The sequence below is a fragment of the Branchiostoma lanceolatum genome, chromosome 15 (genome assembly GCF_035083965.1).
Source record: "Branchiostoma lanceolatum isolate klBraLanc5 chromosome 15, klBraLanc5.hap2, whole genome shotgun sequence".
In the NCBI taxonomy this organism is placed as follows: Eukaryota; Metazoa; Chordata; class Leptocardii; order Amphioxiformes; family Branchiostomatidae; genus Branchiostoma; species Branchiostoma lanceolatum.
The window spans coordinates 9,495,100-9,519,671 of NC_089736.1; the positions used below are offsets into that span (position 1 = coordinate 9,495,100).

Below are 24,572 nucleotides of genomic sequence, written 5' to 3' on the forward strand. Positions count from 1 at the left end.
CATTCTTTTATCAAAATAGTTCAAACATATTACAAATATCATCTAAAAACCCTTGCGGTCACTTGGAATTGAGTTTACATGATTGAAATGACGAAACAACAACTGGTCGTTCGTTGTGTCGACAATATCGTAAACTAGCGACAACCACCCATCAAATATGAATATCAAATGCTTGCGAAAATTGCAAAGAGTTGACCTTGCATCCTCCCCTCCCCCTCCGCGATTATCACTGAACTGCCCCCGACGTATTTTCAGACGACAACGTGATCGCTGATGACGTGTTTCATTATGTCAAGTGAACGAGACCGTTTACACTATAAAAGTGTTTTCCCCTGATCACAGTCATAATCAAAACCACTGATCACTCCAACGCTAGCTCGTGTTTGGAGGTTTAACGAAGCGTAACGGCGGAAAATCTGACGGGATATTTGAGCGGGTTTCTGTCGTCTGATTTCTGTCAGTATTTCTGTGTGATGATCGGGGCGAGAAGGGTCTAGAGAAGATTCACGTTCCCCGGGTAGTGCTGAGCGAGTTTCTCGGAGCATCATGGGCCAACACGCCGGGAAAGAAGACGGTCTCAGCCCCTCACCTACTGGTAAGGTCTTTCTACGTTCTAAATCAACACATTCGATATTTTGTGCGTGAAATTGTAGACTGTACTTTGTAAAAACAGCAAAAGATTTTAACGTGAGAGGATTGAATTGCAAACTAAAGAGCCAACGACAAGATTCTATTTCAAGATTTAGAAATTGGGTTAATTCTAGAGTGTAATGTTTCAGTCATTTTCTAACCTTCGAACGATTTATTTTTGCATCTAAAATCTGAAATTTACCTCAAATTGATACAAGAAATTTGGGTTTATCCTGAACATTTATTTTCTGAAACACAAACGTTAAATTGTATCTGCATCTGTTCTGTTGAAATGCTGATGCTTGTCTATATTTAGCGCCAACTTGAATAAACCGGCAATGTTTACTTGTTGATTTTGACACTAAACATCTATGTTTACGGTCAAATAGTAACTTGAGTTTCGGGACAAACAAGACTAGATAATATTGAATAAGCCAAGGATTCAATCTTATACCATAGCGGCAATGTTTAAGAGGACTCAGGCTGCGCAGGAGTGCATGATATGAATAGAAACGTCCGTTTTCACACATGTTGCAAATTACATATACGTGGGCTGTTCAATGAAAATTTATCCTAACCCACTTCCAGTTATTGAAGATGAAATTATACATACATAATAACGAATACAGAAAATATGTGCGCTATTGAGATATGTATCGTTATATACATGTGAAGTTTCAGCCTCGTACAATAACCGAAAGTGGGTTGGAAAAGTATCTAAAAAATATTGAATAGCTACGTATACATGGATCGCTAGTTATACAGATACTGAATGTCGACTATAACCCAAAACCTGTGACATCCGTGCATCACATAGATTGAATGACGCATGTTAGGTTACAGTAAGGAAATGTGATAATCTCTTAACCGTAATTCCCAGGAAATACGGCATAATAAACTGAAGCACAATCTAATTGTACGAAGAAAGAAGACGTCACGAAAGTGAACAACATTCCTTTTCCTTTCTTTCCCAAACGAAACAAAATGAAAATCAAATTGTGATGAAACTGACAAAAACGTTAGATAACACCGTATGGTGCGGTGAGTACTAGTATATGATACGTTTCACATTCGTGTTGAAAGAATTACTTGCGCGCTAGCACCATACAATACACGATTAAACGAAGTCCTAAAATAAAACGAGCGATTCACCAACGCAACGCGGCGTTTTCCTCGAAAAATCCTTTTCATTCACAAATCTAAGTCGAAAACGTGGTCGCAAATATTGTTACATAAATAGAGAACAAAATCATGCATTTCATAAGATATATTTGCGTCATAGCACGTCATGCTTCTTATCATGTTACCATGGACAGAATGGATTGAATTCTCTGACGAAAATTAGTCTGAGACAAACCGGATTTCGGTCCTCCATGAAAGATACGTAGAGAACAGTCAGAAAGGTCGGTATTACATTTTGGGATAACTGCTATTTGGCGTATACAGTTTGGAGGTTCGAAACGGCGGCTGAACTAGAGAAAGAGTAGTCTCCAAGCAGACCCAACGGTTGCAAAGACCGTATCCAACTGGCAGTAGGAGTTTTTATTGCAACCCGACGGTGCCTGACAACTTCTCTGGCTGACTGGAACTTCTCTGGCTAGCTTGTGCGATTTTGGCACCGTGGAGATCTGCTTGGAGATTAGAGAAAAGGAACGGTGACGTTAAACTTAAGTTAAGTTTTGAGCAATTATGAGCTGTAATATGATGTCACGTCAACTGTCATAATTCCGTGGGTACCCTAAGACCGGCACATTTGAAAATAATGGCCTGGTCATATTCGTTGTACGATGGTCTTACGGTCGCAAACTGAAGGCATTCTTGAGATAATCGTGCACGCGTCGTACGAAATTCAGCTGTCTTGTTTAGGTCTTACCGAAAATCCTATCTTAGCTCCTCAAAGCCGCTTGGTTCTGCCACAGCCTGCTTTAAAAATCGTACGACATCAAAATCGTACGACGACTCATGATGCAGGATCAGTAATCCCCAAGGTATACACATTTCAGATATCCGGGTATACAAGACAGTCTTGAGAAGGCCAAGATTATATCGTTTTTTAACGTGGCGTTATTAGGGCGGAGCTTCCATGTAAGACATCACGAAATCGCGGGCGAATGCACCCAGATACATGGCGACATGTCGACCTGCGTGCCGATTACCGGCGCTACGAACGTCCCTTGCTCGCACGTAAATGTTGCCCGACTTGCGTGGGTCCTATTGTCTTAGTATATGTTTAGATTCGAGTATTTGCTCAATGATATAAATCTGAGCTACTGGTTTAAATAGGTAAGATGACAGTTACTCAAACTGGGCAGTTTTTGGAAATAGTCAGACGTTTCACTACCTTTTATTGCCACTGAGAAAGATCTATTGATCAGCATCTGTTGATTAAAAATAATAAAGAATTTATAGATAGTCCAATAGGAACAAAAATAAGATGGAGGAAAGTTCGACACGTAGGCTTCCTTTCCTGTTTTTCTTCTTTTCGCTCTTGGACAGACAAGGACGACGTGTCACTCCACTCAAATTTTTCATAACTTCTTTTAACAGTACCACGCACAGAGAACGATATACCCATTTTTAGACCTGGGTGGAGTGAGGAAAGGCGGTGGAGTCAGGGGATTCAACCCTGGGGCCGCTGGGTTCTGGGCGGAACGCCCTGCCGTCATAGTTCAAAATAGATCTAAATAATTGTTTTCTATTTCAGCTGACACAGACACAAACAGGGCCAACTCCGTGACCAAGTGGAACCAAGTCAGCGTCAGGTGCGCCAAGCAGCTGCAGGCCTACACCTGTACGCCTCCTGACGGCAGGAAGAAGAAGCGCCACAAGATGTGCCGCAGTCTGAGTGAAGACGACGTCCGGATCAGAGGCACGCCCCCGCCGTCTCCTGGGCTGCTCGCCAAGGTGTGCTTTCTTTATGAAATTTTATTTTTGTATGAAATTATATTTTCGTGTCTTGCGCTTTATGCGCCCAGCCCGTGTGGGCTTATAGAACACCAATATGATACATTGAGATGACAGAGATATAGAATTCATTCATGCAGGTCCCAAACTTGCTTGGACACGGTTTGACGGGGTTGCATTAGTCATTTCGGATGGGGACGTAAAGTCGGTGGGTCCGTGTACGGGGGAGGTTATCGGATGGGGTTTTGGGCCGAAGGAAATTAAAGGGGCATGAAATCTGTTTTTCCGAGCGACTACTTATACCTTTTAAAGTATCAATTAGTGTCCTCGCACGTTTCCAAAGCCAAAAAAACGTGACAGCCTTATCAGCAACCTTAAGAGCGCCCTTAAGTAACCATCACCTGTACGTGCGCGGCCGTGCGAGGTGTGTCGTGCACTTCACGACTACTTAACACCACGTGTACATGACTGAACGCGTGTTCGAGTTGAAGTTGTCATCGAGTCAGATATGACATGCACTTGACATATGTTTTCGTCGTCGTCTTTTAAAAACACTTCGTAAGGGACTCTTCAAGATCTTAAGGGACCTCTCAGCTCGTGTTGCAGAGGTCGACATGACCCTTTTCTATCTCTAACTACACCACACACAGCTGGATATAACCGGCTTATACTGGTTGACACTGCATTGTCTATTTGTGTGTGCTGGCAGTGGAAGAATAAGATCTTAAGAAATCTCAACATACAAACAACGTTGGCGGTGTATTTGCCTGTGTCTGCATATTCCACGTTGCGTTCTTGTTTTGTATGTCTACGTCTTCTATGGATTTCTGATAAAAGTTTGATACTACGTATCCCGTTAGAAATAGCTTTGCATTTTGTAGATAGGGTTTAGCCAATTAGTAGAACCAAAAAAGTTCAAAAATATATTCTATAAATCTGAATTTCGCAGACGATGCCTTGGTAATTAATGTTTTTGTCAGAAAACTGAAATAGACACAAGACGACGTAAGTTGTCATCCTCCCCTCCCCCTCCTCCGAGTAGCTGATGAATAAAGAATATGACAAAACCTACAGGTGAGGTGTCTGTTAAGCCCCTATCTCACTGGACCCGCGGCACGTTGGCGACCAGGATGCGACCGAGCGATTTGAAAGTGCGCTCAATGAATTTCATCGACCGAAAACGAATCGTTTTAAGCTCTGTGTGTTTTGTTGTCTTTTTAGTAATCCTTGTACGTTTTGAATGATATTCCCATTATAAAGTCAAGGTAACACAAATCCAATTTAGGACGCAGCAAGATGGCCAACGTGTTGCGGGTCTAGTGCGATAGGGGCTTTAATAACACTTCACCAGGGCCTCTTCAACATCTGAAGAGACCACGAGGAACGTACTCAGCTTGTGCTGTAAGGTCGACTTGACCCGTTTCTATTTCCGATCACTCTACTCCGTTTCTAGCCAATCAGAGCACTGATAGACGGATCCCGTAGCCATGCCTACCTCCTTCAAAACTTACAGTTGCACATACTTGTCGGACCTGTATCTGCAATCTGATTGGTTGAGCTGATGATTTTGATTGACATGCGGATCGGACGATATCTCATGGCTGAAAAACATGAGATTTACCCTTGAGGGCGACTTCTAATGGCTCTTAAGATCAGTAGAGGGTCTCTTAACTATGTTGTTGATTGACGGTAGCTGAACATGTGCACGGTTCTAAGTGTCTATCTTGTCAGGAACGGCCCACCTATCCCACTTAAGGCCAAGGGATATTTCGGTTTAGGCTACACCAAGTAATTTTTATGGATGACGTCCTTTGGAGACCCTAAATCTAATGCGAGAGCGCGAAAAAAACACAAGAAGGGCCGAAAAAAACAAGATGCCTAGGTTTGAAATATGATAGTCAACGACACATGTTAGGACACAATTGAATGAGAGAACACAGTGAAACAACTAACAATTCTTTTATTCATCATGAAAACAGCAATAATTTGAATAAATCACTTGAAGTTGAACAGCAGTTGTTGTCCAGTCCTATTTCATACGATTTGCGGCACTGTCATAACTCTTTGGTCATAGTTACAGGAAGCGGAATTTCTTGTGTTTTTTTCTGGGAAAGACCAAAATCAATGCGCGCGCGGACGTCATCCATAAAAATTACTTGGTGTAGCCTAATATACCAGTTTGATCGACCCCACCAGGCTACGGATACTAGAATTTGGCAAAAAAGTTCAATATTTGGCAAGGAGAGTCAGTCCGCGGAAAGGTTTACATTTTCCCCTCTGACTGCGCCTGAAAATAAAAACCTATGGTGACCAAACTCTCCCGGCAATTATTTCCATATATATATATATATATATAGCCGGCGTAGTCAGCCTGGTATGGTAGAGACTAACAGTTTGTATTGCATTGTCTGTGTATGTAAGTTTGTACAATAGGAAACCCCAAGATAGAAACAACTTTGTCTGTGTATTTTTGTCTGTGTATTCAATGTTCTTGTACTATCTGTCTGTGTTTTCATTTAATTTATGACTAAAATTCACTTTGATGATAACAAAAATTAAAAAACTTTACATGTCTGTGTATGTCTGACAAATTTTTGTCAAATCTGGAAATCGACAAACATAATGCGAGAAATCCAATCAAAACCGTTTCTACAATCTCTGTAATTTTGAAGTTGCCCTTTACACGAAATTTTCTCAAACGTATAATACAGTCGATCATGACTGATCTCCAAGCAGATATAGGGACCAGCTCAGTGTTTTTGGAGGCTTTTTATACGTCTCTCATGTGGGGAATAGAGAAAAAAACGTGAACCACAAGAAAGACATTTAAAAAGCCTTTAAAACCATCTGTAAAAGACTGAGCCGACCCCAACATCTGCTTGGAGACTACTATGCATCAACAACTTTGCGATGTACAAACGTTTCAAAACTTAGAACGACTGTGTTTATATATTGTTTGTTTACTGCGTGTATTGCTTGTTTGTATTTTACTACCCAATTGCTGTTACTAATTGTTATTGTATTTGTCAATGTCAGTTGTAATTTTTATTTTCAGAGATGATGTTTGCTAGAGTGCATCACCTCTGTGTCCTGTGTACTCTTCAGTTGTTTAATAAAAAAACCCCACAAAAACAACAAGACTGGCAATGATAAAAAGACATTGCCATGGCGACGGTGGTTGTTGTTTTAATTTTTACTGTACCCTGCTTAGGGCACAGTGATATGTGGTGCTGTTCATACAGGATTTCTAACGAAAAGGGCTGTTCTACTGGACAAATACACAACACAGACACACACACACACGCACACACACAGACAGCGGCAGTTCCACTAGATTCTACCAGACACACCCCACTGCCAGAACGAACATCGATTTCATCACAGCCTGATCATGACAACTGAAAACAGCCCACGGACCGGGTTCCCACCATACAAAATGACTATTCTAATCTGATAGGACTGCTGTTTACATGAACAACATGTTAGGCCAAATCTACACAAATTTTAACATCATAGTCTACTTACCAACAGACACAGCATACACCATGCAACAGCTTGTACACTATTTATGTTCCCTGAACTATAGAACTAAGTCCTCTAGAGTGTGAATGGCCAGGGATGTTAGCTAAGGATGGAATGCCAGGATGGAATCCCAGGATGGAATGCCAGGATGGAATGCCAGGATGAAATGCCAGGATGGAATCCCAGGATGGAATGCCAGGATGGAATTCGAGTCCCACTGGAATACCAGGAACACCAGTCATGAAGGAATTTGCCAGTAATTCCTGGAGCCCTAATGAAATGCCAGCCTGGGAATCTTAATCCACAGAAATGTTGTGTAAAAATGTGTCCCATGTGTTCTTGGAAGTGTACAGGATTATATCAGCAAGAAAGTGGCATCTTATCAGCAGGATAATCATCTAGTACTAGTACAACTGGCTTGCTAAATTTCCTTGCGACAGTGAAATTTTTCATTGATCGATCTGGCTTGGACATGTTCCCAATGTCATGAATGAGGTTAATGCCCTTTAATTAATCTGCTTGTATAGGTAACTTAAGCAGCGTGTGCACAATCGTTATCAATACAGAGTTGATGCAGTTATGACCTGTTCCCTGAAGAAAGACATTAAATCTTACTGTTGTAAGGACCAGCATTAGGGCATCTAAAAACATTGTAACAGACACACATCGTTTTAGAAAAGAGCAATATTACTGTAGAGCTGAGGTCTTAAATGGGTCATGTATACATAAGCCTGGCACATCTGGTAGACAGATGTAGCTGCCTGTCTAGGTTATCTAGGAGGAATTTCCTGAAGGAGGCTTTCTGTCTGACTAACATTCCTAACATTCTTATTGTCTTAATATGTCTATGGACACATGCCTGTACAATTCCTAGAATAGTTGCAATCTGCACACAATACTATATCATTTGGCTCGCCCCTGAGGCGTCGCCAACAACTTTGCGGTTTGACTTTCGGTGAAAAGTACATGTGTCAATCACTCCTAATCACGTTAAATCGTCTCCGCGTGCTGCGCCGATCACGTTGCAGCAGGAACATATCCATAATATGCTAATGGCAGTAGCACTCAACTCTACATGAGGGTTTCACCCATTTGAGTGGCAGTAATTGACAATCATTGCCTGTAGTCACGTACACTGTGGCTCCCGTGCCTACGGAATGGTTCCGTAAGGTAAACCATATGTACAAGTCAGTGTACATCTGTGGCGGGGTCCGCGCTTGCAAATCCACGGGGCAGGGTTGGAGGGTTGCAGCCTTTTTTTCACCGAAGGATGCAATGACAGTAAGAAAACGCTTCTAGGCGTCGATAGTAGATGAAATCAAATAAAAAAACTCTGATTTGTCAGTTTTCAAGTCTAAGTACATATGTGATGGGGTCCGCGCTTGCAAATACAAGGGGCAGGGTTGGAGGGTTGCAGCCTTTTTTTCACCGAAGGATGCAATGACAGTAAGAAAACGCTTCTAGGCGTCGATAGTAGATGAAATCAAATAAAAAAACTCTGATTTGTCAGTTTTCAAGTCTAAGTACATATGTGATGGGGTCCGCGCTTGCAAATACAAGGGGCAGGGTTGGAGGGTTGCAGCCCTTTTTTTTCCACCGAAGGGTGCAATGACAGTAATGAAACGCTTCTAGGCGTTGATAGTCGATGAAATCAAATAAAAAAACGACTCTGTTTTGTCAGTTTTCAAGTCTAAGTACATATGTGATGGGGTCCGCGCTTTCTAATCCAGGGGGTAGGGTTGGAGGGCTGCTTCGGAAACCGTCGACAGTGGATAAAATTGACTTTGTTATTCTCTCAAGTTGGGAAATTCTGTACAAGATCAATTCTCTCTGTGATATTCTTCTGAGACTTTGGAAGCTAAATTGACCACGTAAACGGTTTAAAAACGGTTGGGAATTCAAACCTGTCTGCTACTAGTGCTAGAAACTGGTGTGGACAGGTTGGTAGCATATTATTGGTCAGGTCTATTTTCAAAATGCTATGTAATTTTCTACACTACTCTTCAACAATAGACATGTTGTCATTGGAATAAAGGTTCTCGTTTAGCAGGCAAACTACAGATGATAATAATTGTTTTAATCAAGATTTATGCTATACATGATGATGAATTGTATTTTATTGTGTTACTCACGACTTGGTTATTGACATAATATTTTGTTACAAATACATGATTGCTTTGCCATGCAGTTTTCCTCACACTTCAGTTTCATCCACGCCATTCTTTTGGGAATAACGCTAAGTGCATTTTGGTTATTATTTAATTTTGTACAGAATATCCTGAACGTTTTGATTACGACTACTGACATCGACCGAGAGAACCGTTCAAACGGCTGTGTACAGAGTCGGGACTCACAGAGCGACCAAGAAAACCTTCCACATGACGTCACACAGAACAACAGATCGTCTGAAAATGACGTCAACATCGAGAACAACAAAAACAACGCGATGGACGTACAAGAAGGACACAGGAGCGCAGCAACATGTAGTGAAACATGTAGTGACGGACTTTCATCACAGCATCCAAGCGCAACAGCCGATCAGAACGCTAGGTTAAAGGAAAACCAGAAGAATGAAGACAAAGACAAGACGGAGGACAACAAAGAAAATCAGACCAACCCAACGAAGAAGGAAGGCTTCGTTCAACTTTCGGGACATGAAGGTGAGAAAGTGCGCATGCGTTGGTTTTCCCGCTCAAATCTGTCTCTATTCCCGCTCAAATTCTCTCCATTTCAATTCTTTTCTGTGGTTTTCCGTATCTTTCTTTCGCCATAAAAGTACTGTATATTCAACCGTTTCCCGCTCAATTTTTCCACATCTTATTTCAATTCCTGTGGTTTTCTCTCACCATAATAAAAATGCTTAATTTTCAACCGTTTTCCTTTTTTTCTGCGTAGGTGCGTTTGCTCAGGGCGCCAAGAACACGATCCTGAAGCTCCAGACGAAAGATGGCGACACGGAGGCGAGGGTGTACGAGCGGCTGATGCAGGACGTGTGTCGAGACGTCGTCCCCGCGTACTACGGAGAGGTCTTCAAGGAAGACAAGTATTACATCGAGCTGGAAAACCTGCTGACGCATTTTGTCGGGGACGTGGCGGTCATGGATGTCAAGATTGGGAATAGGTAGGTGACATGATAAGAACTATTAAGTTACTCTCTTCCAAAGTCTCCAACAAAACTGCACCTGCAGTTCGCAAAAAAGTTCCTAGGGGGGCCAAACTTATATCGCTTTTCCTTGAACACAAAATGTATCTTTCACCAAATTACTATAGTTTGTCGAGAACATAAGATATGATACCAGAAATTCCCTATATAGTGGGCCCAATGAGTCGAACTTTGTCCTTCTTTTTGCTGCCAACTAGCCACATAACAAATATGACAAAGATCTAGCCACAACTTGTTTGATTATGTCCACCACATCTATTCAAACGGCACCGAAAGCATTCTTAGCCGAGGTACTAGTAATTAACGTCCGAAACTGTTTTTATGTAGAACGTTTGCAGAAAAGGAAGCCATCAATCCGAAGTTACGGCCAGACCTGTACCAGAAGATGGTGAAAGTAAATCCTGGAGCGGCCACAGAAGAGGAACAACAGAAAAAAGCCATCACCAAAGTCAGATACATGACGGTAAGTAACCATGGACATATCACGTAACAGTAATTGGATCCCTCCGCCATCAAATTTTTTCGCAGGTGTATTTTGTATGTCTTTATAACACATTTTATTTGTTGGTCTATGTGACTGTGCGGGATTCAAAAACATTTTTATTTTCTTATTCTACAGTTCAGAGAGAAGGAGAGCTCAACATCAGCGTTTTCGTTTAGGGTAGAGGCTTCAAAGGTAAGAATATCGTACCGAACATGTTAAACCGCTATTTCTCTGCTGATCTGAAACATAATGTGAAAGATATAGAGATACGACAGTTTCTTTTAAAATCATATTGCCTCTGCCAAATAACACAGATCTCATATATCATGTGCTGTCTTCGTTTTAGTTTTCTTGTGTCAAGAAACAGGTTCTAAAGTTATTTTTGAAGACCCTTGGCAAGATTTCTTACGGGACAAACACCGGGTTCTCAAAGGTAGAATACTTGGCCCACCACTATTGCTCGCTATGAATAGACAATCTGACTATCGCACCATCCAAATCCAACTTACAAGTCCGATCTACATCTAAGGGTCTTTATTTTAATCTTATTGAAATTGCAAACAACGCAATACAATGGACAACGCAGGTAGCAGTGATTAATCAATGATTATGTTTCTTAAGGTACCGGGAGGAAAGACCAACAAGGACCTTAAGACGGTGCGAACATGGGAACAGGTCATGAAGACGCTGGCGAAATTCTTCAAGGGTCATCCTGCAGCGCGAGACAAGATTGCGGAGAGGCTTCAGCACATCAGGGAAAAATTCGCCGTCTCGGACTTCTTTAAGAGGCACGAGGTGAGGGTTCATCCTAGGATTTTTTTGGCAGCGCCTCCGAGGCGGAGGCATATCTAAAAGTAGTACAAAACTGGGAGCAATATTCATGGAGCATGAGCCAATTCTTCATCTGCGAGACAAACACCGTGTACCCTAAGGAAGCATACTTGGCCCACCAACTGCATGTTTAGAGTGTCAAACATTGCAATGTTTATGTAAGATGACCAAGCTTTAACTAACTAGACACAAAGAATACGAGACAAATGTTTTTGTGTAAAATAACACATTTTACATGTTTACTAAACGGTACTTCCTTTCAATGTTACAGATCGTAGGCAGCTCAGTTCTAATGCTGTACGATGTAGAGGACAACGCGGGCGCGTGGATGATCGACTTCGCGAAGACCGCGGCGCTACCGGACGACATCAGCGTCACGCACGCCGTACCCTGGGAGCTGGGCAACCACGAGGACGGCTATCTCACGGGACTGGACAATCTCATCAAGGTACTTTACTTCCTATTATTAGTAGTATCCATTACTGTAAATGCATTTAAGTTCGTGTGGTTTTCATTTTGCGGCAGGGAGAAAATGGAGTGTTCGCGTTGGTTTTAGCGTTTGAAACATTAGTAGCGCTAGTCATAGGTGGGCAAAAAGTGTTCACCTTTTGCTGAAAAGTTCACCGAGAAAATCGCGAACATAAAACCACCGCGAACATTTCTGCATGTATAGTATCTGTACACTGCTGGGGTCCCTGACACAGGGGTGGGCAGCATGCAGTCGGCTAGTCTTCACACTGCGCTTCCAAGCGGCTCTGTCCAGAGGGTTCACGTTGGTTAGGCCGCACACCTTAATGTCCTTCCTAACACACTCCAAGCAAACTTTCCTATTGATACTTTAAATAGTTTATGACTGGTCACAAACATTTGACTATGTGGTAAATCTGGTAGTGAGTTGAAGAAGACAAAGTTAGTGTGACAAATAATGTCTAAGCAGTTGCTCAGACACTCGAGATCTTCTTTAAAAACAAAACATTGCTTTGCCCTAAAACTGGTGTCAGTGGTGGGATGGGGTAGACTTGTTCACGCCAAGATATATGTAGTGTCTTTCAAACTTAAATTCGTTTTCCAGTTATCTGCACTATGGATAACATCAGTATGGCATTGAATACCGTTTCCTGTATGTTGTCTGATACTATTATTAAAAGCGTCTTTTCTCTCTCAATATTTCAGGCAGTAAAATCGTGCGTGGTGACAACAGTAGAGGAAGAAGAAGAAAAAGTTCACTTCGTCTGACGCAGTTACTTCATACATCCACCTCACTAGTCAGCGAAAATCATGTGACTAGCAGAACTCACTCTCATTGGTCAACCTTACTTTGAAAATCGACAGCTGGAAATGGACCATGCAGTTGGACAATAGAATGATCAAATTATATATTTCAAGCTTTTAGTACCTGATTGGTCAGTGATTAACATGTGACTAGAGCAACACACTCTCATTGGCCAAGCACACTTTCCAAATCAGTGGAATATTGTATGTACCTCTTCTCCCAATTAAATCCAGTTCTTAAGTACAAATCCTGTGCTAAAGTGTTATGTAAAGGGTGCTTGCGCAGCATGTTTCGACACTATTAGATACCTAACCATTGAAGAGTCAATGCACTTTTCCAGTATCACTTAACCCTATTTTTCCACTGCAACTTCCAAAGCCTTAAGTGTTATGTCAAAGTGTGCTTCCGAGATGCGCATATATAGATACCATTAGATACTTAAGAGGCTATTTTGGAATGATCTTTAACATAACAACACCATCGACGAGCAAATGCACTTTGCCAGAATCACTTAACACTGTTTTTGAGAGGTGCTGCCATTAGCTAATGAAATAAAATGGAAAAAGTAGTTTGGACTAATGTCAAACATTACAACGCAAATGTGGAAGGGTAATTTTCTAGTCACGACAACCATGTTGGTTAAGAGGGCAATAATGTGATTGCTCATGTAAATTTGTACATAAGTGCTTTCATGGCAGATGCATTTTCAGAAGACAATCACAAGGTTTGGTGCGATATATTTGATGTAACGACCGCTTTTACATTTGTATGTGTGCTTTTTACGAAGCTGTCAATGTAATTCTGAAGGGAGTTGATATTTGGATTTTTAGACAACCCCTTTGGCCTTAGTGTAGATCTATCAAATTGAACTATTGACAGTATTAGTTGCTCCTGGCTGTGGAAGGCAGCCACATGGCACCCTGGGCAAGAGATTCTGTTACATACCCCGGACAAGAGACTTTGTTACATACCAAGATACTATGCTACATACACCCCACCCCCAACAAGACATTATGTTACATACCTAGACATGAGATTATGTTACATACCCCTACCACTGGCAAGACATTATGTTACATACCTAGGAAAAAGATTGTTACATACCTAGACAAGAGATTTTGTTACATATCCTGGAAAAGAGATTATCTTGTACAGTCTGGACCATAGAATATGTTACATACCCCAAACCAAAAATTATGTTTCATACCCCAGGGCAAAAGATTATGTTACATACTCTGGGACCAGAGATTATGTTGCATACCTAGACAAGAGATTTTTTACATATGGAAAAGAGATTATCTTGTACAGTCTGGAGTACTCTGGACCATGGATTTTGTTACATACTCCTGGACCAGAGATTATGTTACATATCTAGACATCTGGAAACGAGATTATGTTACAGTTTACAGTCTATACCAGAGATGTTGCATAGCTTGTACCGAAGATTATGTTACATACCCCCACATCAGACATTATGTTGCATACCTAGACAAATATTTTGTGAAGCTTTAGTAGGATTCTTAGTGTTTAAAGCCCCTCGAATCTTTCTTAAAAAATTGTGCGAAGACAAAATATAAGGTGAAGCTGAGGATTTATTTGCTGAAATATAAGATTTCCAACATTCTAATATGTTCTGTAGCATAAGTGCTTTCAGATAATTTTTCAGAAAATGAAAATCATTTGTGTACCAGGAATAATTAAAAGGCTGGGGTCCATCAATAGCTTGCAAAGTGTTACCACATCAAAATAATGCAGTGCTATACACTAAACACATAAAAGATGAAACTGTTCACACTGAAGTTCACAGTCCCAGTTGAGTTAGCATACACAAATAGCTTGCTCTCCTTATGTTTATTACAGCAAATTTATGTCCTAAGTCCTGGTTATTTGTTAGCAATGTGCAGATTCACTGTAAATGATTTAAGCATGAATCACTATGTACATTATAATTGTGGTGTTACCTTGGATAATATATCAGACTGTGTTTGTATTTACAGATGTCTGCAGTATGCTATGCTTTAAAAGTATTTATTAAAGGCATTAAATACTTGAAATGTGGCATTTTGCTTTTGTTTGTAAGATTGTAAGGAGACAGGTACTGAATACAAAAGTGGAAGAATTAATGCCTTGGTCCCGAGGTGTCGCCAAAAATATATCCTCAGAAGTCTCCTTTTTGATCTGAAAAGCATAAAAAGTGACAGTTAAAATTTCGGATCATTAAAGTTCTGAACATTCAAGTGTCATAGGGATGTCCCTGTAGCTCAACTGGTAGCAGCCTAACAGTTGAGCTCCTGGTCCCAATTAGTTGGTAACTTGGAGACCCCGGTTAAAGTCCTTCAAGTCCTGAGTTCAGGACATCTTGGTTGCAACGCCTTTCGGAAGGGACGCAATTGGGGGTCCCGTATTCAAGGGGGTGCCTTGAGCATGTGTGAAGGGGAACAGCTAGCAACCACTCCTTATAAAAATATATAGAAACAGCAAGGAAACTTGCTAACCTATGTGCCACTAGGTATTAAAGGGTGAACCTTAACAACAACAACAACAGTACTTCATGATTTACCATACATTTTGAACATCTTACCTGTGTGACAGGCTGGAATATACCCAGGGCCAGAATGTACCCGGGTACGTTTTGGCCAGGGGTATACTACATGGCCTGCTAAACCAGCATAGAACTTGACACAATTAAACATCTTTCATAAGAAAATTGTGTAATATGGCAAGGCTTACACATAGACAAAAAACATTGTTATGCTAGACAGAGGTAAAATTTGCTACTCACCGCTATTTTCAATCATCTTGCCCCTCCACATGACAGACAGTCCCTTCACAAATTTGTTGAAGATATCAACACTTCTTTTCAAGCTCGTCTTTTGATAGTCTAGAAAAAAATTCAAATCGCAACAATCATGATACACTATAGGTAACAACTATGCTCAACTATCCTTTCCTAAATCTCAAACAGTCAAACCTGTATGAGTGACCACATCTGCATAAGGACCACATGCCCATTGATATACAGTCCAACCTGTACAAGTGACCACCTCTGCATAAGAATCACCTGGCCACTTCTAAGAAAATTTTTCGATTGACACAAGAATTAAGGGACCACATGTCTTCATAGAACAGATGGTCTTCTTGGATAGTTTGGACTGCAACTTGAAGTTTTGAATTTTATCTTTTATGTTTCTTGGTCTAAAACACACCACACATATAGCCAATAAGAACAACATCGAAATCAAAACTTTCAAGAAGTGTTACACAGAGGGAGGTCACTGACCTTGGACTTTCCTCTTGGTCCCAGGTTGAGGCTCATTCTCCTTCCCAGGTTGTTCCTTGTACTCATCTATCTCTTTGCATAAAGTACTGTGTAAATCATTTTAAAAAAATTAATGCTTGTGTTTTCAAGATATGCGATATATTGTCAAATGCCCAAAGTTTCACTTAAACCAAATAATATAAAAAATGTGTGAAGCATTGTGGAAATACCTGTACATTTGTCAGTCCTTACCTAATAGTTGGTACAGTGAATGGGTCAAAGTTATCAACGTCTTCAACATCAATCGGAACACACACACGTCCTGAAACACATGCATGCAAATCTTTACATGTCTCAGATGGAAAAAATCTTAAACATTTACCAATGAAGATATAGATCAAAAGTCTACTTTACTATTGCTGAGAACCGAAGGGTTTGAAGAGGCAAATGCTTTCAGATCAGACCCCATAAAAACTAATACTAACACTCATAGGTGAGACCAAAGACAGATAAATACATCAGTATCAAGATATAAAAGGTGGATGTTCTGCTGCGGTACTAAGGAAAGTTGCTAGGAGGCCCACAAAGACATACATCTTCAGGATTGCAACACCTACCCAAATACCCATATACCAAATACCACCACACGATTGACACCTTTGCTGACTCTGCCTACATAAATGACCACACAGTTAATCAGATTAAGATCCCACCTGTTTTGGGATGTATACAGAAGGGACTCTTCAGCAGATGATTGACACCCTTGCTGACATTGACGTCCAGACGAGGGTAGCAGTACTGGAACACCACCTCGTGGAGAGGGAAGGGACTCTTCTTCATGTTGTCCTGTAAAACAAAGGGATGCTATAATTTAACAGTTTGATTGACTTATCACAACATAAAAACACAATTTGATTTGTGTTGACCTTCAACTCGTTTAGAAGGATAGGAATGAACGACAAGAAGTTCTGGAGAGCAAACTTCACTTGTTTCACCTGTTAAGAGGAGGAACCGATGATGATGATGATGAGTGTTGTTGACCAATCAAATGGCTAGTTTCAACTCTGAATTGTGTAATGTAATTAGGGTTGACCAATCAAATGGCAAGCTTCAACTCTTCCTCAGTACTAACCCTAAAGTGTTAACATCCTTACCCTTTCCTTCTCACTTCTCACTGTCCCCAACCATCTCTTCCAGATGTCTTCTGAGTCTCCTCCTTTCTCTGCATCTTCTTGGAGAATCTCTCGAAGACTTGCATGGGGTCAAGGAGTTCAACAACTTTCACAAGGAACACCAGTAAAAACAAAGTTCCATCAAGATGTGTTTAATTTTATTCTTAGTTTCACTCTTTCTTGAGATAGGACCATTTGTAACAATATTAGTAAACAAGGCCAGATCATGTCCAGAACATGAGATATAAGAAGCGGAAGTACAAAGGAAAGCCGCTAGATGGCCAGCAAACGAAGGGGGTCTATGGGGTAGCAAGCCAACATCTTTAAACATACCAAATATCATCACAATCCAAGCACAGCGATTATGTCAAACCCTTGACCACACATAAGACACAGAGCCAGTGAAAACGATACCTCTTCTTCACGAAGGTAACAAAGTACCTGAGCTTCACACGACACGTTTGCAAAGTGTTCTTCCTAAATAGGACTATTTGTAACAAGATTAGTAAACTAGAGTTCCAGGACCTCATACCTTCACCGAATAACATTAACCTTAACAACTAATGCAAGTATCGAATTCCGCCATTTATGGTATCAAAGCATTCACCATTCAAATTCTGGTGAATTATTATTATTATTAAATTAAGTCTTCATTTGCTTAATTGATATTCATCGATATTCCCCTCTTTCCCAGTAAAATATGCCACATGTTTGAAAGTCCTATCATGGAACATCGATGACAGTTTGACATCCAGGTAATAAGATATGCAATAAAACAGTTACTTATTTATTTATTTAGTTATTAATTCTCAGAAGGATATCAGCCTCGGGGAAGAGCCGTAGGACTTTCTTGAGCCTGTCTTCCGTCCCAAGGATGTCCTGTTGTTCGAACAGGTAGTGCTTCAAGTGCTTGGTCATGATCTCAAACGCTGCCTTCAGAGACGGGTGCATCGGCTCACGGAGTGACACCTTCTTGGTTTGTGATTCGCCTCCCTGGGACCAACATGACAGGATACAGTTAGAATAGAGGAAGGAATTACTTTTAAGGATTCTAAACCATTGTGGCATGGGCCAGTGTTGCAGTGCCCCCTGTTGATCATTATGGAAATAGCAGCTACTATATCAAGCTGTAGGTTGGCTTGGCAACAGTTTTAGAATTGTGTAGACAATGGGACCTCCTACTGTACATCCCATCTAGCCGAAGGTAGGTACTCATTTCCGACTGAGTCCAGTGAGGAAATTTGTGTTGATTGCCTTTCCTGGGGTACAACAATGAGACCTGCTAGGGATTCAAACCCTGGACCACACACTGATCTTGAATACGGGATGTCCCTGTAGCTCAAATTGTAGCAGCCTCACAGTTGGTTCCAACTAGTTGGTAACTGTGAGACCCCGGGATGCAAATCCTGGGAAGGGCAACTCGGTTGGGGCTGCACCTGAGGGGTTCCGTGCCTCAAGCACGTTAACAGTTTCAGTTTAAAAAGATGTAAAAATATCCCTGTAAAGATATACTTTGTTACAAAAACAGCAAGGAAACTTGCTGACCTATGTGCCACTAGGACACTACAAGGTGAACAACAACAACCAACCTTGACCACACTGAGGTACTCGGCGATGGCAGTCCGTGCAGTCTGTGACAGTTGTCTGGTGCTCTCATCACACACCCAGCAGTGAACACCTCTCCTGCCAGAGTACACCCACAACCGGTGCTCAAAACCAAAGTCATCTGGAAAAACAACACATCTTTTAATACATGTTCAGTGTTATTCAAAATCCTCCCATACCATAAGGTGTATAGGGCGGTGCCCATCTTCGTTTCATAGCCCTGGGCCACACTGTGGTGCAATCACTGCAGCAGGGGGCTAGTCCACTGGCAGTGGAGTGTGTTTAACTTCCATACTGTTTCAGATGTATGTACCATTTTTATAAAGTCTTTGGTATGACTAAATGCGCCTCTTGACCAGAGGTGTCCTACCCGGGGCTTGAACTCGGGCCTTCTGGTCCAAGTTATTTGAACTTGATGTGGCAAGTAACAGAAGCGCAGACCACTACACCACAGGGACACCCTACATGTTCAGTGTACAGTAGCAAATTTGTCAATACAATAGCTTTTTTTGATGCTGTAGGGGAAGTGGGTTGTTATACACTGTGTAAAGGGCACGGTATTGGAAGGCAGAGCTCATCCCTCTCCTTCCACTGTCTTTTACCTCCCTAACCCGAGGGTACAACATCAGTGGCATGTTAGGAGGGGATTCGAACCCAGGACGTCTTGGTTCTGGGCCAAACAATCTAACCATTACGCCAACACGACACCACGAAATATTTATAGATGCATTTTGTACTACATGTATAATTCAACACTGATCTTAGAAAAGAGCTGGCTTCCTTTGCTTGCCTGCAACTTACCAACTAATATTACAGAACATGAGTCTTGTACCATATATTTTAGCTTATTCAATATACAATCTAGATTTCTTTCAAAGGAACAGTGTTCTAGATTGTATATTGATTACAGAAATGAACTACAGACCTCTCAGTGCCCTGTCCACAATCTTGATAGCTATCACCATCAGAGGCCAACATTTCTCACAGATGTTCGCTCCCCTGTACAAAAAAACGAACAAAGAAAACTGTTTAACACATTTATATCTACAAATTCTGGGATTTATCAGATCATATACATAATGCTACAATCAGGGATGTCCCTAAAGCTCAACTGGTAGCAGTCTCACAGTTGAGCTCCTGGTTCTAACTACTGTAATTGTAAATGCAGAAATGTTCGCAGTGGTTTTATGTTCGTGGTTTTCGCTGTGAACTATTTACGCGAACTTAAAACCACTGCAAAAAGCTGTTCCATTGTGTGACTATAGTGCTACTATTATTTCAAACACGAACTCAAAACCACCGGAAACACCCCATTTTCTCCCTACTTCGAAATTAAATCCCCATGAACATTTCTGCACTTACAGTAGTTGGAAGACCCCGGTTCAATCCTGGATCAGGAGATCTCGGTCGTAACAACATTCACATTTCACTATTAACAACAGTTTTTATACAGATCCATTTTGATGAGTATTGCGAACTTACGAGCAACAGTTCCTGACATCATCGTAATCCGTCATGTCGATATCAAACACCAGTTCCTTCTCCTGTGCTATGAAGGCTCCTGGCTTCACAGTTTTGTGGTCCTTGGGCTTAAAAAAATGGAAAGTTAGGTTATTTTATGACTCATATTATTAACTGTCTGAGTCAATGTGTGTGTGTGTATGATACATAGTCGTAATAAGAAAAAGGTAACTGAAGTACTACCCTGCTACAATGACATGACATGATTTCAAAAGCCTTATTCTTGCATATAACGGGGGTTGCCCGAACTTAGGACGCGCCCTAACTTAGGACGGACTTTTTAGTGATCTTGTTATGCATAAGTACGCCGTGTTTGTGTCCACTGACTATGCTCATAAGGAAGATAAATAAACCAAGTCCATGCACATAATTTTTATTTGCATTCAAAACATATGTGTACATATTCATTTCTTGTTTTGTCGAGAATAGTATTTTGACAATAATGATGGCAACGCTGAGTAGAGGGTCACTGCGTAGCTAGACGGCCCGACACCTAAATATACGACCTGTGCCAAGCAGATATACAACTATCATACACATAAGAAATATAACTTCATAAAACACAAAAAATTGGGTCTTTAGGTGTTTCTTGAGAAGAAAACCGACCAAAGAAAACAACGTAAACATCGCTGCCGTCTGGCAACGTTGTTTTCCCGCCATTTTGGGGGGCCGCGATGGTGGCGGCGGCAATTCAACGCACAGCTTTGTAACGCTCTAACATGTGATTGGTACCGTCTATGAAAAGGAAACTGAATACAGAGATGGCGAAGATATTTCCCAATAAGTAGACGGAGTATTGTTGATGTAAGCGGTGTCGTTTTTTCGTAATGATTTTGTAAGTCGGGTCGCATGCAAGACGTACGCCGGGCCGCGCGCAAAGTGCGTAGTAGCCTTTTTCCCGCCAAAACATGAGCTGAGATGCGCTAGATATAGCCCTTCTCACATGACGTTAGAAGTGCACAAAGTCAAGATTTTCCGGTCAAAAGAAAGCTAGAATATAGCAGAATTCAAGCCTTATTTACATTTCCCTAACTTCATCACCAACTTCCGAAGAGAGCAAAATTACCAAAGCGTATTAAATTAGGCACACTATCTGGCGTAGCACTAAATCAGAAGGTACATTCGTGAAAACGTCTCACAGCGTTTGCCGCTTGTAACTCGGAGCGTGAAGGGCCCATGAACATTATGAATACATTTCTTGTCCATGTATGTTCTTTAGATGAATGTGTTCAAAATTCATTCATTAAAACATGACCGTTCTCTGGCAACCAGCAATGGAGCGCCGTGAGTTCGAGCGCGTAAAAAAACGTCCTATGTTTGGGCGACTCCCGTTATCTTTTTATTAAGATAACCAAAATATGACATTTTTACTCCATCAATATTAAATTGATAGAAAATAACAAAATATGAACAATCACAATGACATCACAGTGACTTAGTGGCAGGCAAAAAGCAGGTGGAACACCAAAGATTGATTGACATGGTAATAAGTAATCTAATCTACTGACATCGTTGTGCCTAACAGTCGCCGAAACCCTGGATGTAAATAACAATGGTGGGGATCGCTGATATCGAAAATATGCCAAAGCAACACTCCAAAGTCATAAAAAGGTAGAAACATACACGTAGAAATAAAACATTCTGGGCTAATATGTCAATTCAGAAATGTAAAAATTAGACTAAGTCTATTTCAAGGAGAAACGCCATCTTAAATGTTCATTTGTTTTTTGTGTGTATTCATACCTTGTGGGAGAAAACGGCGCCGATGTCGATCTTGTACGGCATGACTCTCTGGATCTCCTTCTCCATCTCTGATTGGTCGGCGAAGGACTGGTAGCGGATGTAGATGTCGTCCTTCAGCGTGAAGGAGAACTCGCGGTTGTGGAAGTATGACTTTTGTACTGTGGGGAGATATTGGAAGTACTACAGTAAATCCTGAAATGTCTGTGATGGTTTTATGTTTGCAGATTTCATAGTGAAATCGTCACACTGTGAAGAAATTAATCATACAGATTTTCTGTCAGCAATCTGCTATTTGTATTTACCCGCAAATTCAAAATGCTGCAACCATCTCCCAACAAAATGTGTTCTTTCCTTAACCAGAATTGATCGGATTCTTTATAGGCCCAGTACCATATAGTCTACTTTTAGTTGTCCCAAGGAGGTTATATAGCTATATAACCTGCTTGGTTGTCCCAAAGCAAATGTAGACTTTTGGTGGCACTAAGAAATAAAGAAAGGAAAAAGACTCTACGGTAGTACGGGTCTCTTCGTTGATCGTGTTCAAGAAATCTTGGAGTAAGGTGCAACACTGTATTGCTATTGTGAAAAAGTAACATGTTCAATTTGTCATATCAATTTGAAGCAGTCTATATCTTTTCAGGTAATCAAAAATATGCTGTTGTTATAAATATCCGCCCCCCTCCCCCAAACCAAAATCTGTCAAAACACGTCTCTATTCTGCCAGTATTTCACCGCCTACCTCCACCATAGCTGAGCCACTTGTAGTAGGGTCCATACGGGAACAGTCTCTTGTAGTAGATAGGCAGTAGCTCGGGAAGATCGTTCCTGTCGTAAGCCGTATTTTCCGCCGTACTCTGTTTCACTTCTCCTTCCGCCATTTTTTTCGCTCCAAAATTTGGCGCGAAATCTGGAAACGCAGTACGCCTGCGCAGTAGGGAAACGACTCTGGCTGACCTTTGAACTTTTATAAAGATTAGCGCGGGAAATTTTACGGTTTACTTGTATTACGCAATTTTCAATTTATTCGTTAAAACATATCTTATTTGCATGCTTATTTGCTATACATACAACATTTTGTCTCCCATCTTTTGGCAACTAACATCTAATTCTACAGACAGCGTTGAGGGAAAGCGCAATAGACTTTCAGATACTGCATTGCACTAAATGGTCTTCTAAATCATTGAAGTGCACAATTCTTTGCAAAGCCGGTTGGACAAGTTTTTCGAAGGTCTAACTCTAGCGCACTACGGGTGAATGAGTCCTAGCTCGGTGGGTTAGAACTGTAGTTGTCACAGGTGGGATAGGTGTGCCAAGTAAATAGCATGTTTGCATAGGATACATAAGGTTTTTAGTGTCTTATTAACCCGTTCTTGACTTGTAGCAGTACTTAAAAAGACGTTTCGGCGTTCTCATAAAGCTAAGGAGTTACCAGGTGAATCTGTAAGCCTTGTGTTTATATAAGAACCTTTTTTGATAACCTATCAATATGATGCTTTAATCATAGTACTCAGGATGTTTACATGTTGACACGCCGCCCATATTTGATGTTTTCGGACGACGCAGCAGCTATTGACTTCTTGAGTCAGACTCTGTACTTATATCTAGAAGACAGTGTGCAGACGACGGCGTAAAAATTTCGCAAACTAGTCACGCACGCACGTTCGGCTGCGTCAAGTCACGTGACCCTTACGTCAGCGTACGTCGACGCAGCGCAGCATGGCGATCATCGACGGCAGAACACAGGTAAAAACCCTCGTAATTACGTTGTATTTCCCTCAGTATTTTCCCATATATGTGTCCTAGATAAAACTACACAACACCACACAGGCAGACACATATGTACTGGCGTATACTGTCGTCAGTTTAATGTATTGTTAATGTACCATACGGTCGTATCAGACGATATGATCATATTAGTATAAATCGTTCTTTGTTGTCATATAATACGTCAGCGTGTGTCTGGCGCAGTATGTCTTTTCTGCACTGTGTTATTAACGGCCATTGCGGTTAGATGCGGTGAAATACAACACCATGAATCCACCACAGAATTTGTTATATCTTTATTGATCTTATAGATGCGGCAAACTATGATTTATGGTTCCTTCAATCTATCTGATAGATTTATGAGAATATCTAGAAACTTCACAATTTTTTCCAAGCCGAACTTGAAAAGTGGATGTGTATATAGTATCGTAATATCTTCAACTGGTATTTTCTTATAATACACAACTAGTAACAATAGAATTTTTATATATCCAATAAAATCATAAATGCAGTATTAACTGTTATGTTTGTATCACAAAATTGCATAGATATGTAACTAGGTCACTCTAATAATTCTGTAAACAGGTTATCTATAGCATCATGTCTTTAGAACTGTTGACGTGATCTCCAACTCAACATTAGATTCAATATGAAATAATTGAGTTGATAAAGAATTTTGACAAAATATGAAAGCCCAGAGG

At 40.9% G+C, this 24,572-nt stretch overlaps 2 protein-coding genes across 8 annotated transcripts in view; one reads left to right on the forward strand and one right to left on the reverse strand.

Moving 5' to 3' along the window:
• LOC136420605 (DNA primase small subunit-like) overlaps positions 1 to 23,055 on the reverse strand; it is a 67,582-nt gene extending 44,527 nt beyond the window's left edge. For 2 of the 6 annotated variants that reach the window (XR_010753265.1, XM_066407633.1), the window contains exons 1-11: positions 22,847 to 23,055; positions 22,108 to 22,265; positions 20,326 to 20,432; positions 19,769 to 19,842; positions 18,828 to 18,964; positions 18,060 to 18,231; positions 17,221 to 17,318; positions 16,780 to 16,912; positions 16,319 to 16,388; positions 16,088 to 16,173; positions 15,590 to 15,688 (exon numbers count right to left, since the gene is read on the reverse strand). Coding sequence is in view for 5 of the 6 variants with exons in the window: in XM_066407633.1 (XP_066263730.1) it covers positions 15,590 to 15,688; positions 16,088 to 16,173; positions 16,319 to 16,388; positions 16,780 to 16,912; positions 17,221 to 17,318; positions 18,060 to 18,231; positions 18,828 to 18,964; positions 19,769 to 19,842; positions 20,326 to 20,432; positions 22,108 to 22,265; positions 22,847 to 22,985 (1,273 nt within the window). In the remaining variant the exon portion in view is untranslated. Of the gene's footprint in view, positions 1 to 14,638; positions 14,986 to 15,589; positions 15,689 to 16,087; positions 16,174 to 16,318; positions 16,389 to 16,779; positions 16,913 to 17,220; positions 17,319 to 18,059; positions 18,232 to 18,827; positions 18,965 to 19,768; positions 19,843 to 20,325; positions 20,433 to 22,107; positions 22,266 to 22,846 lie in introns of those variants that run through there. The other 4 variants (XM_066407638.1, XM_066407635.1, XM_066407634.1 and 1 more) reach the window with 4 other exon arrangements.
• LOC136420608 (inositol-trisphosphate 3-kinase A-like) lies at positions 326 to 14,180 on the forward strand. Of its 2 annotated transcripts, none has more exons than XM_066407640.1 (9): positions 326 to 595; positions 3,335 to 3,534; positions 9,245 to 9,716; positions 9,952 to 10,177; positions 10,547 to 10,682; positions 10,839 to 10,895; positions 11,325 to 11,498; positions 11,806 to 11,982; positions 12,708 to 14,180. In XM_066407640.1, the coding sequence occupies exons 1-9, from the start codon at positions 547 to 549 to the stop codon at positions 12,768 to 12,770; spliced, it is 1,554 nt and encodes a 517-aa protein (XP_066263737.1). In that variant the 5' UTR covers positions 326 to 546; the 3' UTR covers positions 12,771 to 14,180. The 2 variants fall into 2 exon arrangements, with proteins under 2 accessions (XP_066263737.1, XP_066263738.1); XM_066407641.1 differs by having other exon boundaries at positions 329 to 595; positions 9,329 to 9,716.
• Positions 23,056 to 24,572: the final 1,517 nt, after the last annotated feature.

Excerpts from the sequence above, each read along its gene's own strand:
- LOC136420608 (XM_066407640.1), top strand. The coding sequence starts at position 547 with ATGGGCCAACACGCCGGGAAAGAAGACGGTCTCAGCCCCTCACCTACT. Across the intron at positions 10,896-11,324 it reads TTAGGGTAGAGGCTTCAAAG|GTACCGGGAGGAAAGACCAA; the intron begins GTAAGAATATCG and ends ATGTTTCTTAAG. Across the intron at positions 11,499-11,805 it reads ACTTCTTTAAGAGGCACGAG|ATCGTAGGCAGCTCAGTTCT; the intron begins GTGAGGGTTCAT and ends TCAATGTTACAG.